This window comes from Ixodes scapularis, unplaced genomic scaffold, assembly GCF_016920785.2.
Source record: "Ixodes scapularis isolate PalLabHiFi unplaced genomic scaffold, ASM1692078v2 PGA_scaffold1__304_contigs__length_218370807, whole genome shotgun sequence".
Taxonomy (NCBI): Eukaryota; Metazoa; Arthropoda; class Arachnida; order Ixodida; family Ixodidae; genus Ixodes; species Ixodes scapularis.
In genome coordinates, this window is record NW_024609846.1 from 73,182,497 (window position 1) to 73,196,843 (window position 14,347).

Consider the following 14,347-nt stretch of genomic DNA (forward strand, 5'->3'; position numbering starts at 1 on the left):
TGTCAAGGGCCGGAAAATAAACGAAACAACATAAACGACGAAAAGTTATAGAAATTAGTCGATAACTCTTTAAGTACATAAATTCAAATAATAGTAAGTATAAAAATGACATCTAAGGTAAAGGAAGAAATATACCTTGTTTTGAAGTTACAATTAGATAATTATGACATTCAACCATATCTTCGACTCAGAACGCACGTCAGGTATAAATAAATAAGCATAGGAAATCAGCCATACACGAAAAAGGGTAGAGGACGACTGAGAACGGTAGAACTAGTGATAAAAACATAAAACCGTTGTGACATATGACACTAACCAGAAAATCGCACACATAAATACAAAAGTACTTTAACACAGCTAAACTGACAGGACATAGAGGACTAAAATTGACGATGGTGGTCGTGACAATGCGCAATAAATACGACACAAAACTGTATCAGTGATATATACGACGATTCGTTTGTTGCACGTCGCGGCGCCTTTTTATTTCGTGCGCTAATTTTTTTCATCTGTACCAGTGAGCCTACCAGAAAAGGACTGGAAAACCCGCGGCCAGCCGCGGGCCGGCCGGAGTACCTCCACGTGCCGGGGTTTGAGAACCCCTTCTTTAAAGTATGCATTTTTCATGTTAAAGAAGTTTTTACTAGTGGACTAAATATTTGTATGTCTATTTACATTGTGTTACGCTGAGGTAAACATCACATGGATCGTTCGCAGAGGATGATATCCGATAGCTCTTGAGTTCGCACGCGAGAGTGTGTGTCTTCTTTCTTCTCGTTCGGTCCGCAAAGCCGGCATCTGTTAAAGGCGGACTCTTGAGCGGACACGACAAAATGATTTGGGTGTGTGTGTGTGTGTGTGTGGAGGAAAGGAACGGCAACTTAGAAAATATGTTTGTTTAAATAAGGTAACAACGGTTGTGATGTCGACGTAGAGCCGAGGCGGCCGTTCGCAGCTAGTGTCGTGTGCGTCGAGGTCTACAGCGGATACAGCGTGGTGGCGACCAGCCACCCTGCTTCAATGGCGTGCCTAGCGGCGCTGTTACCTTGCACTTGCGCCGATGGGGGCGGCTCGTTGTTATCAACTTTTATTGACAGGTACTGAAAGTATATAGGGCGAAAGGAAGTGCTTTGCTTATTCATACAACCTGAAACTTTATCTCACACGCTGCTACTACCCTAATTTGTGGCCTCGTACGGGACGGACTTCCAATTGTGGAGCGGCGAGTATAAGAGACGAGAGTAGAAAAACAGAGAGAATAAAAGTGGAGAGTGTGGACCTTGGGACTGGAATCTTTGCTCCCGTCTTTGCCATAAGCTGACACTCCCGCAGCAATTCATCTATCATATTTTAGTGTGTAGTTTTTCACAAAATATCGTATTCGCAGATAAGATTTATCTGCCAGGTATATCACCCCATCATAACCAGAAATAAAAAAGGACATTGGCCTCGGGGAGCTCTTTATTCAAAATCCGTAGGGATGGCAGTGAAATGAGCTGTCTTCAAATGTCTCCTGTTTCTGAAAATAAAAAAAAATAGCAAATATGTAACTTGAGTTTTTGGCTGAAAAAAATACAGACTAGTCACCTCAGCATTCGTCAAGCTCCCAACTACGCCAACAAAACGTAATGTATAACTAATTAATTTTACTCTCTAGCACCGGTATGTGTAGCACGTCACATCAGTTATTTATATGCCCTTATTTGCGATCTAGATTAAAATGTTCTCAATCATTAGAGTTCGTAAACTAAAGTCTTTATAGATATTTTAGATGTATATTTTTCCTTGAAGCTGATTCTTGCTTCTAGGTTTGTAAAAACTTTCACCAATTTCGATATATAATTAATTGTTTGTTATCGACATAATTTTTTTATGTATTAAAGGGTCGCTGTTATCTCCACGTCATTCACATTGTATCAGAGTTTCATAGTTTCTATGTAATATTAAAAAATAAGTACCTTAATCTAGAGATTTCACTGTTGTTTTCTTTTTTTCTTTTTTGCACTTTTAGTCCCTACAGAAATAAATTAATAAACAAAGCCTCCCAATAAATCCTAACAAAGGTTTCGTCTTTTTAACTTACACTTCTTCTTGCGGAGAAGGGTGGTATAGTCACCGTAGGTGCCCAGACCGTAACCGTAGTTCAGGCCGTAGCTGCCAAGACCGTGTCCGTAGCCGTAGTGTCCGACGCCGTATCCGAGGGTGCCGACTCCATAGCCGTACACGGGAGCAGCGTGGGCGTAGGTAGCCACGGCTGGGGCAGCGTGGTAGGTCTGGTAGCTGGCCACAGCTGGAGCATGAGCCACAGTGGCGACAGCTGGAGCGTGGTAGGTCTGGTAGCTAGCCACAGCTGGAGCGGCGTGGATGGTGGACACCCTGGTCACAGCTGGAGCAGCGGCATAGGTGGCTACAGCTGGGGCAGCCTGAATGGTGGCAACCCTAGTCACAGCTGGAGCAGCGACGTAGGTGGCGACTGGAGCAGCGGCATAGGTGGCTACAGCTGGGGCAGCCTGAATGGTGGCAACCCTAGTCACAGCTGGAGCAGCGGCGTAGGTGGCAACTGGAGCGGCGGCGTATGTGGCGACAGCTGGGGCGGCATGAACGGTAGAAACCCTAGTGACGGCTGGAGCAGCGGCATAGGTGGCAACTGGAGCGGCGGCGTAGGTGGCCACAGCTGGGGCAGCGTGGTAAGTGGACACCGTGCGGCTCACGGCTGGAGCTGCAACGGCGTAGCTGGCTGGGGCAGCGATACTGTAGCCGGTCAGACCAGAATAGCCAAAGCCATGTCCAAGGCCAATCGCATGGCCGTAGCCAAGGCCGGAAGCATAGCCAAGGCCGGCACCGTAGCCGACACCGTAACCGTACCCAGCGCCGTGGGTTAGGCCACCGTGGAGATAGCCGGCGAAGGCACTGGTAGCAAGAGCCAGGAGGATGCAGGCACGGAGCTGAAACAAGTTATTGCACTTTAGTTCCAAATAGGCTGTTAATTACTTTGCTGACTGTTGACTTCATGTATCGAGGTATACGCAGGTCCATATGTAGTCATAATGAATGACGTTGTGCTAAGTCTTCTCATGGCTCTCTTATGTGGGCATTTGTAACTACACCCTACAGATGAATAAATGGGTTACGAACGTATTACTTCATCAACTGCCTGCTAGACATTTGCTTGACAAATAAAGGCCTTTCCTTTCACGCCCAAATCAAAACCGACTCCTTATCCACCTCCCACTCCTAACTTCTTCAAATTACCGGGTATATGACCACTAAAAATTCGTCGCAGGAACGAACAACCAGTCGGTTCGTTTCACCACTGATTCTTTGGCCGCCATTTGTAGCCTGAGTACATCAAGAGAGCGCACGGCGTTCTTAGCCATCAGAGTGCCGAATCTATTGAATGAAAGGCTGAGGCTTTCATAAACTGAACGCCTCAGTCTTGCCACCGGGAGACCACCAAGACCTTTTCACATCGTTAGATCCCTCCTTTCGTTATTGTGTTTGTGTGCGTGTTGTTTTTTCGACGCAAAACACATTGATTGCTTCTCGCTGGTTGCAATAGAGACGATGATGTTCAGCACTCCGGTCTGTGCACAAACCTGACACAATGCCCAGAGTGTACTCTTAGCAGTGCAGCCTTCATGATTCCACACGAGAATAGCAATTAACACAAATCTTCGCCAGTGGATAAATATAAACAATAATAAACTACGAATCATAATTATTAGTACAAATTGTAACTCTTAGGTTTCTGAAATCGCAAATTGTGTTAAACGTAATGAGCACAGCACTAGAAAAATCTTTAATTACAGCTCTTTGCTCGTTCATCGAAGATTCACATTACTACACTTTTTTGTATTCGTCTACACTTAGATCGAAGTTCCTCTATATTTTAAAGAATGTGTAAAGTTGAGTAGAATATACAGCCGCCTAAAACAACAGTAGCATATTTTCGAGATTAAACTTACTCCAGCCATGTTCCAAATGAAGAGTCTGTAGATGTGTTCCAGTGCTCAGCTGGAAAGACCACAAGCGCTTATATACTCTTACGAACCATTCAAGATTAAAACAAATTATTCTGAGTGTAGAATAATCAGTGCTTCTTTATATAAAAAAAAACACGTTAACTATGCCTACTTTTGCATACTAATACGCCCCTCTCGTACATTTCGACATCCACCCGGTCAGTTGACACTTGTCTCCAGTTCGTGATTCAGACGAATACGGATCTTGGGTTCTGCCACGCCTTAATAAACTGGTTCTAACCGTTATGTATGAGCGAGTGAGGGTATTACTTTTTTTCACTTCTAGCGAATCCGCTGGCTATACTTCCTGCTTAACAATGCAAAGCCCGTACCAGTTGTACTCGTCGGTGGGGAGAATGGTTGAAATTAACTTTTGAGTCATTCTTCCTGGGATCCGGTTAAAATTGACCAGATTCCAGCAAAAAATGAATAGAAGCCAATGAAGGCCAATGAAGGCCCTCGTTTCTGAAAACAATATATTTTTAGGGACACGGAGTGACATAGGTTATCTTAACTAGAAATGGAAAACATCGTAAGTGCACTGAAATCGGCCAGATGCCGAAACTCTTCACGTTAATTATTTCTTCGTTGCCGGTTTTAAGGCCTCCATTTAGATCTCAATGTATATAAACCTATTATTATCTAAAAAAGATGCTTTGTGGAATAGAAGGAACGATTGTGGGCATTTTTCACCAGAGATGAGGCATATATGTCTTTGGCTATTACGGGGCTCTTCTTTTTTTTAATATTTGTGCTCCATTGAGAACACATACTCCATAATGTTGCGCTGGGGTCTTGTATATCGAACGCAATATTGGCTTCTGAAAAGCATTCTTTCCCTTGATTCGCTCAGGGATAAAAGAATAATTCGACACCCTGATGAGTACTCTCGGCTCTCCGGTCACAAATCCACAAAAATTAGAAAATATACAGATATAAATTATGCTTTCTCGGCAAAAGATGTAATACTAAACATCATTAATATTGTTGGGAAATGGCGGGTAAGATTTTTTTTTAGCTTACCTATAACCCATAGCGTAAGATAAACGATTGGTGTCGTAATTAATGTATACCTTAATACGCGGGAAAAAGGCCCAAGCTTCGTTCCAGTGATAACTACGCATCATACAAAAATAGCTTGAAGTCCCACTGGTCGCTGCCACACCGACAATTTAGTAGATATAATAATGTTCGCGATAAGTGAATAACTAAATATTTATTAGTAAATCACTCTGTAAGTAAAATTTTAGATCTATGGCTTTGATAAGGAATGTTCTTTTGCATCGCGGAAAGCAACTGACTCAGCCTTATTTACACAAATATAACGTCCATGCGGAACTCTACATCACCCCCCCCCCCCCCCCAAACCAAAAAAGAAAAGATAAAGAAGGAACACTTAATTCAGTCTTTTTTTGTTCCAGTTTCTGATAGAAATAAATGATTTTGCCAGTGGCCCTGTTGCCCGTGGCCAAACCGCGCAATTAACGTGCGCCTTAGCGCATTCTTCGCATGAGAGAAATGAACCCAAGAATCACAGTCTATTCTTGGAACGCGAACGACACTGCGTAACATACTGCTGCCTTTAGTCATACTTCAATTCCTCGAATGACAGTGTGTGTGTGTGTGTGTGGGGGGGGGGGGGGGGTGGAAGTTAGACGCATTGTGCACGAAGTACGGGACGGCTGGCGTAGGGTTGTGTTGTGATAGGAAAAGAAAACTCAAAACAAGTCAAGATTGGATTTTTTCCCTTCAGAACGCCGCAAAATTCTGTTCATGCCTTACATTTTTATAAATGGAGCTGATCCAATAGCTTTCAATGATGCCCAGGAGGATTGTGTATGAAAATATATGCTAACATTTTAATAATCAAAATTAATTACTCCATGATAATTAAAGCACAATTATACCGAATGTTGCTCATTTTCCTAAATAAGTTCCTTGGTAGAGACTAAATAAACATAAAGCTTTTTTTGTGCCATGTGTAGCTTTCGCAGAAGACATTAGATCTCGCGAGATTCCGTAATGTCCCCTGTAGACTTGATAACAAGCAAACAAGATCCGACCTTGAAATCCAAAAGACAAGATCGCTTCCTCAATCTCTTCCATTGGAAAGATTTAGTGTCACTCATCATGTAAACATAAAAAAGCTTTTTTTTTTTCGTTCATGGTTTAGTTAGTTGTTTACCAAGGTAAAGTAAAATCCACGCGTGAAATTCTACATTAAATTTTCTTTCCGCGTTTTTTTTTATTTATTTATTTATTTATTTTTTTATTACGATATATGTGTGTTTGCAATTTCTACGTTTTCGCTTTCGAAATGTCATTTTTTGTCAGCTGGAATTCTTAATTTTCTAGCGCATTAAGGGTGGATGACAATTTTTTTATTACAATCGCGTACACCTGGGTTTGTTCTAGCCCTTAGTATTTACCATCCAACCGCTATATTCCGCCCTTTACGACCTTATTTATTTCTTTTTTGGGGCTTTACAGATTGGGTTTCTCTTGAAGGCTACACTAATGCGATTTGCGCAGGTTATTTCCACTGCCAGGGTATATAACACAAATTTTAATGGTCACGATAAGCCCTATAACTAAACTTGGTTATTATATTTTCAATTAGTTAAACTAAACATACGATCCCAATTAGGCACTCGCTGAGTGTAATCAAAAACCACTAAATAAGTCAATCTTGGAAAGATTTGAAGGGCGTAATAAGGTGTTGTGGCGCGCTAAAGTGATCACCCGTGCAACCGACGCGTATGGCGGAGCGAAAACGAGGATGAAAAGTTTGTCATCCATGTTATCGAATGGGGTCATTTTGTACATGTGTGTAAGATATTACCACAAGTGTTAGGAATGCACTCAAGCTTCAATTTTTTTTTTATGCCACGGCCCTCTGAAATTGTTGGTGGTTCCACATACCGTAAAGTGTCAAGAACCCGAGCAGGGATTTCAGATATGGACAAGGTCTCATTAAACCCGCAACAGAATGAGAATTTGGTGCTGGTAAATAAGAATCTCTAGAACAGTCCGCTACCGCATGAAGTTAAAGTTCAAGAACTTAAGTCATAATAAATGTCCGATGAAACCCAATCTGGTGGACTTATCGTTGTCGAGGATCTAGCTTCGAGGACGTCGCAGTTTCACCTTTCACATAATCTTCAAAACGCTCTTAATGCATAGTATTTATAGGAAGTATCTGACGCCGCGTAGAATTATAAGGCAACGTGAAGCCGTCATGTCACGTGACACCGTGACGATGTGGTTTCACGTGACAACGTCACGTCAAATAGTAACGTTACGTAACGTGACGTAAGGACGTGACATTGCCACGTCACTTGACAGCATTACATTAAACGACAGTATCACATTGCGCGACGCTGTGACAGCTTTATATATATCCAGAAAACCCTCGTAATGTGCCTTTCAATGACCTCCTTGATATGCACGCAAATAGAGGCGTAAGGAGGGGCCTTATATAAATTATACGCATTTAGAGGGCGCTTGGAAAGTGCCGAATATAATTAATAAAGCATTCAATGCTTTTTAACGTAAGCCTCCAATCCCAAAAGATTGTCCGTCCGTCCGTCCGTCCGGTCATTTTACGCTGGGAGACTGACTTGGCGTTTCAGTCACGCTACGTCAATTGATCTCACGGGACCTTACGTCACGTGATCTCTACACTAATTCCGTTTCCTTGCCAATTCGGCGGGAAAATTGATGTCAAGCGACCTGACGTCACGCGATCTACACACCAGTTTAGTTTCCCCGCTAAATTTAGCGGGAAAAACGATGTCACGGGACCTATATGCCTAATTTACCCACTCAATGTAGCGGGGAAACTGATATAAATAAAGCTCTTTTCTTAACTCGCCGAAACTACACTTTCCGTCTTATATACTATTTTGAAATATTGCACCTTAAATATCGCATTTTATGCACAGTTTGATGATAAAGATCGCAGCCATTTTCTTTTTTTAATGTCACACCCTTCACAAAATTTTGGTCGACACATCAAAACGCATCCCCATCCGCGGAAGAGTGCGCTTCAGGTGGCATCCTCGTCTCCTTATTTATAGCGCGAATACGCTGGTCGGGGTAGTCTGAGGAAGATGTGCTATTTTCCTAACGATATCGCAAGCATGCGCGGGTTGCAGGAAAAAGCAGTCACTGAATGTGCCCCAGTCATCACAATTCCTCGAAAGGAGAAACGGCGGACTGAGCAGGAACCTCAAGGGAAGCGACGACGCGCTAAGTACAGAGTTGCACGTAATGTAACTACGAGCTGTCCCCGAGGTAGATTTGTTTAACTATGTTTTGAGCTGCTTAGAATGTTCCGGTTAGAATCATCTATTACAGTAATTTTTAGTTTACCTTAAATACTTTTTGAGTGATTTCTCAAATTACGACTTACTTTAAAAATGTGTGGTAGCTCCAATGTATATCTGGATCTTGTCCTTAAAAGCTAATCACGGAAGTTATTGAGCTTAGTAAGTATTCAAAAGTGAACTGTATGTGTTTGATATTTGGTGATGGAAGTTGGAATTATGAACTATTTGCCCGTGGTAGGCTATTGAACATGGCTTCGGACCAGTCATTGCAGCCCACATGCAGCGTGTGGTAAGGAAATTGCTAGTGAATGAGGGCTCAAAACCCACTGAATAATATCGCTGACTGTCATGAGTGTTTGGAGAAGAAACTGTAGCACGTTCTTCTCTGTTTGGATGGTGTTAACGTTTTCACGAAGGTTGTGAATCCATCGAGAGTGACCCACATCAAGGTAGGCCGAACACTGCCATTACGAGTGATGTCATAGACAGTGTCGAACAGCAATTTTGAATAACCGGGAAATTTCTGTGCGCGAAGTTGTGATTTCTGCTAGTATGAGCGAAATATCTGTGGACAGTATCATCAAAAATCACCTTAGTTTTCATAAAACTTTTATTTCATGCCTGCCAACACCATCAAAATATTAACAAAAATGAGTTTTAAAAAATGAAAAACATTTCTTGACCTATTCCACTGGGAGGTTCTTCCACATTCACCTAATAGCCCTGGTTACAAATGATCTTCATCATTTGGACCCTCTGAAAGAGCACCTTGGAGGACGTTTCACTTGAATGGCAAAGAGCTAGTATCTAGACAGTTCTCCAAGGACCAAGCGACTTAAATCTTCAATGCTGGAAAAGAGAAGCGCGTGACCATATGCGAAAGATGTGTTCCAATGGCATGTGACTACGTCAAAAAATAGTTCAGGTAATTTCAATTTATTTCTAACTGTTGCCTAGAAAATAATTCAATTCCGCTATTTAATTCATGCCCGTAATAGCAGACAGGCTATCGCCATTTAGTTTCGGAACTTTCCGTATTGATTTGCAAGATTAAGCGCTGAACCCGCGGCCTCTTTTTCCTACCATTGTCAGACAAATGAACTAGTACAGCGCTCCAACCACAGCACTGGTGAGATATCGGCTGCCTTCGGTAATACGTCTCATAAGAACTCAGACACATTCCCTGGTTCCGCGGTGTTCGCCTTGAACACTTCTCGCGTATAGATGACTGGCAAATCTCAGGTTAAGCCAGTTTATCGAAGATAGCTGAAACTCCAGCAAGAATCAGCAATGGGCGTTGCGTTAACAGATCGGGGAAATATATCATCAGTACTTCGCTGAGTAATGTTAGACTAATTTCCAAATACTATTGATCAATTAAAGCTTACCGAATGTCGGAGCAAATACGCTTTATTGCAGTCGTTCTCACAAGATCTGGTGCTTCTTCAAAGGTATCTAGCACGTCCACAATGCTCGAACATTGCTCTGCCCAGGTGCTGCGCACCTTTCTAGATTAGCAGGCCTCTCAAACTCTGCGTCAGCGAGCACGAAGCCGCACTTTTACCACTCATTCAAAACAACTAAAACTTGTAACACACTGTGGTTACCATGACCTGGTCCGTGAGGTACTCTCGATCGGGGAGGGGCGAGTGTAACAGGCGGAAGAGAGAAGAAGATCAAGTCAAGAGCAGAACTTGGGACTGGGTTCTTTGTTCCGCACTCCCATACGCTGATACGGTCGCAATAATTTACCAAATGTAAGTGTATTTATTTATAGAATGGAGCCATTCAAAGAGTGTATTTATATAACAGGTATATCAGCCCATTTTTATCGGAATTAGAATGCAGTATATATAAATAATGCCACCTTCGGTATCTTTTATCTAAGAAGAATGTGGATGGCAGTCCAACGGGCTCTCTTGAGACGTGCCATTTCTGAAAAATACAAAAACAAAAATTTTTCAGGTCAATGCTTGATGGCGACAAAATAACCTCAACATTTGTTATGTCGTGAAGTGCGCCAACAAAAAGTTATATAATTAATGGTTACATTATTCATTACCCATAAACTATAAGCAAGAAGAACTAGTTGTTTATATTTCATAATTTACCAGGCTGTTGTACAATTAATGTCGATCTATTTTAGAGGTGTATATTTTTATTTGTTGCTGCTCCTTCCTTTACCTTTGCAGAATGTTCAAGAATGACGACATACATGCATTTATTTTCGTTACCGCCACAACTCTCTTAAGTGTATTAAGACAACACTGTTTTCCCGCCTCATTCACATTGTATCATAGTTTAGTTACCTCAAACTAATATCAGTAAATCGGCCCTTTGACTTACAGATTGCATTCTCGTTTTGTTTTGAAATCTTAATCCCTAATGAATTAAAGGACCAAACAAAATCTACACCGGTCCCTTAAGAGAGCTTCCGTGTTTTCAACTTACACTTCTTCTTGCGGAGAAGGGTGGTGTAGTCGCCGTAGGTGCCAAGGCCGTAACCGTAGTTCAGGCCGTAGCTGCCGAGACCGTGTCCGTAGCCGTAGTGTCCGACGCCGTATCCGAGGGTTCCGACTCCATAGCCGTACGCGGGAGCGGCGTGGGCGTAGGTAGCCACGGCTGGGGCAGCGTGGTAGGTCTGGTAGCTGGCCACAGCTGGAGCATGAGCCACAGTGGCGACAGCTGGAGCGTGGTAGGTCTGGTAGCTAGCCACAGCTGGAGCGGCGTGGTTGGTGGACACCCTGGTCACAGCTGGGGCAGCGGCATAGGTGGCAACAGCTGGGGCAGCCTGAATGGTGGCAACCCTAGTCACAGCTGGAGCAGCGGCGTGGGTGGCGACAGGAGCGGCGGCGTAGGCAGCGACAGCTGGGGCGGCGCGAACGGTGGCAACCCTAGTGACAGCTGCAGCTACAGCATAGGTGGCGACAGGAGCAGCGGCGTAGGTGGCCACAGCTGGAGCAGCGTGGTAAGTTGAAACGGTGCGGCTCACGGCTGGAGCGGCAACGGCGTAGCTGGCTGGGGCAGCTACACTGTAGCCGGTAAGACCAGAATAGCCAAAGCCGTGTCCGAGGCCAACAGCATGTCCGTAGCCAAGGCCGGAACCGTAGCCAAGGCCATAGCCGAGGCCGGAACCCTAGCCGACACCGTAACCGTACCCTGCGCCGTGGGTAACCCCACCGTGGAGGTAGCCGGCGAAGGCACTAGAGGCAAGAGCCAGGAGGATGCAGGCGCGGAGCTGCAACAAGTTATTGCACATTAGTGATAAAAAGTCTGTTTATTTATCTATTTTTTTAGTAAAGACCTTGTGTATTGAAAACTTCGCAGGTCAATATGTATTCCTAGCAGACAAAATCGTGTTTTCTCCTCACGCTCTTTTGATGTTTTGACCTGCAACCGCTGAAACTACTGAACACTATAAATAGGACATCGATTAGGAGCGTATGGCTTCGTCAACTGTCCGCTATACCTTTACGAAAAAACTAAAGGCCCGGTTCTTAATTTCCAATCGAGACTGGCATCTTATTCTCCTGTTTTTCGTAACTTCTTCAAATCACGAGGCGCATGACCACAAGACAATTAATCGCAGGAACGAACAACCGGTTGACACATTTTCACAACTGATTTTTCAGCCGCCGTATATGACGTGAAATCATCTACAGAGCGAATGATGATTTCACGTAGTTCTCTGCCACCGCATCACCGAATTCGTTGGTGGCAAAGCTGAGAGGTTTATGAAATGAATCCTGGGGGCACACCCAATGTATATCTACATAATTAGTTCCCTAATTTCGTTAATGTGTTTTCTTTTTTTCATTTACCTCTGCCAAACATGTGGAATGCTTCTCACTGGGTGCGTCAGAGATGGCGATATTCCGCGCACTGGTCGGTGCCAAACCTGGCTCAAATATTTATAACAGCAGCCCTCATAATTTCCCTCGACATTAGGTACCAACGCGAATCTTTCCCATAAATAAATATGATCAATAATTAACCATAGATCAAACATCGCAACTGGTCATCTCTAGGGTTTCTGAAAGCTGAAAGATTTAAAAAATAACAACTTTGTTCTAGAAAACGATGGAAACTGTTCATTTTATCAGTCGGCGAACGCTTATACTACTACACTCGTTTTGTAATGATTTATACTGAAAACAATGTTGCTGGATGTTTAAAGGAGGACGTCACATTTAACACATCACAGTACCCTAACAAAACCGCAAAACGGATTTTCGAGTTTCGACTTACTCCAGCCATGTTTCTATTGAGGAATAGGAGGTTCCCAATGCACAGTTTGAACGATCACACGCGTTTATATACCCTTATGAAGCCTTCAAAATTAAAACAAATACGACAGTTTTTTACGAATAACTAGTGTTGAATTTCTAATAAAACAAACAAATCATACACCTTACCTATGCGTGCTTTTGCATACCAATACGTTTCTTTTGTGTCTTTCGTGGTTCATCTGTTAAGTTGACACTTGTCTGCAGTTCATTATTTAAAAGAAAGCGGATCTTCTGTTCTGCCACGATTGAATGATCAGGTTCTAAACAACCTGCTAAGCGAATGAGGAGATGACCTTTTTCTTAAACTTCCAACGACTCCATTGGCCATGCTTCCTGCTTAACAATGCGAAGCACGTATGTACCCGTTGTACTCCGTCGGTGGGGAAGATGGTTGAATCGAACTTTTCCAGTTAGCCTTAGTGCAGTCTGTCTAAAGCCGATCAGAATCGTGCAAGAATCTAGTAGAGTCCAATGAAGGTTCTCGTTTGGGGCGCAATGCTGTTTTTAGGACGCTTCGTGTCCTGGCTTTTCTTAACTAGAAATATGAAATATCGAATGTGCAATGAAATGGGTCATATGATGTAAATTCCTTCCTTCATGATTTTCTTCTCGCCATATTTCGCTAACCTTGGCATTACTTTGTGAAGATGACCGTAAATATTTCTTATATATACATATATATATATATATATATATATATATATATATATATATATATATATATATATATATATATATATATATATATATATATATATATATATATATATATATATATATATACGCGTTTAGTTTTCAGGGAAGAGGCATATACAGTCGAAATGTCTTTCAATATAACTGGGTTCTTATTTTTTTCTGATCTTTGTGCTTCCATTTGGGTACATACTTTGCTGCATAAAGTTATATTTAGTACCTCTACATCATATTTATTAAGTATTCCTGAAATGTCCAACAGTTTCTTGTGCCTCACAAATTTATGGCAAATACATTTCAAACCCAGGTTGCTAATCTCAGCTTTCCGTTTTATAATAGAAAAAAAAATAGAACACAAAAAATAAAATAAAAAATTCTTTGTTTGCTACTTACGTGAGACTGTAATTAGTAGTGTTAGGCAATGACAGGGCAGGCAAAATTGCATAATTCATTTAAAGCTCACAGTATTACACAAAGTGCCTCGCGTATTTTTGCTTTCCAACGCTAATACGCAGCCAAACAGGCCAAACCATTCCTTCCAGAACTACGCCATACAGAAAAAGGTTGATGTCGTACTGGTCCCACCAAACAAAGACATTTTAGAAGTACTAAAGGTCGGGATATGAAGGTTATTGTTTTTGTTTTTGTAGTTCACTTTACAACAGCTACATTTAAAATGTGACCTTAATTAAAATATGTATGGGCATCATCGAAAGTAATTAAATGAACTCCCATTACAAAAAGCATAAAACGTGTTCTGCATTTTACGCTATTCCGTGGATGCAAAAAAAAAATGAAGGACGTTTACAATTTCCTGTAACGCCAAATTAGAGTGCAGCTCTTGAGGAGGAGGAGGGGAAGGTACGGAGAGGCGGCTGTGCCCTTCCTCCTCTTGTGCTAAATCCGCTAAATTTAGCGGGGAAATTTTTTCCGCTAAATTTGGCGGGGAAACTTTTCCGGTAGATTTAGCGGGGAACTTTTTTCACTAAATTTAGCGAAGAATATTTTCCGC

At 42.3% G+C, this 14,347-nt stretch overlaps 1 protein-coding gene across 2 annotated transcripts; it reads right to left on the bottom strand.

Annotated features, from left to right (window-relative positions):
• Positions 1-1,447: 1,447 nt before the first annotated feature.
• On the bottom strand, positions 1,448-4,077 carry LOC121836080 (cuticle protein 16.5-like). Of its 2 annotated transcripts, none has more exons than XM_042290775.1 (3): positions 3,966-4,077; positions 2,084-2,945; positions 1,448-1,519 (listed from the first exon to the last, which is right to left on the bottom strand). In XM_042290775.1, coding segments are annotated over exons 1-3 (873 nt in total). In that variant the 5' UTR covers positions 3,975-4,077; the 3' UTR covers positions 1,448-1,517. The 2 variants fall into 2 exon arrangements, with proteins under 2 accessions (XP_042146709.1, XP_042146708.1); XM_042290774.1 differs by having other exon boundaries at positions 2,080-2,945.
• Positions 4,078-14,347: the final 10,270 nt, after the last annotated feature.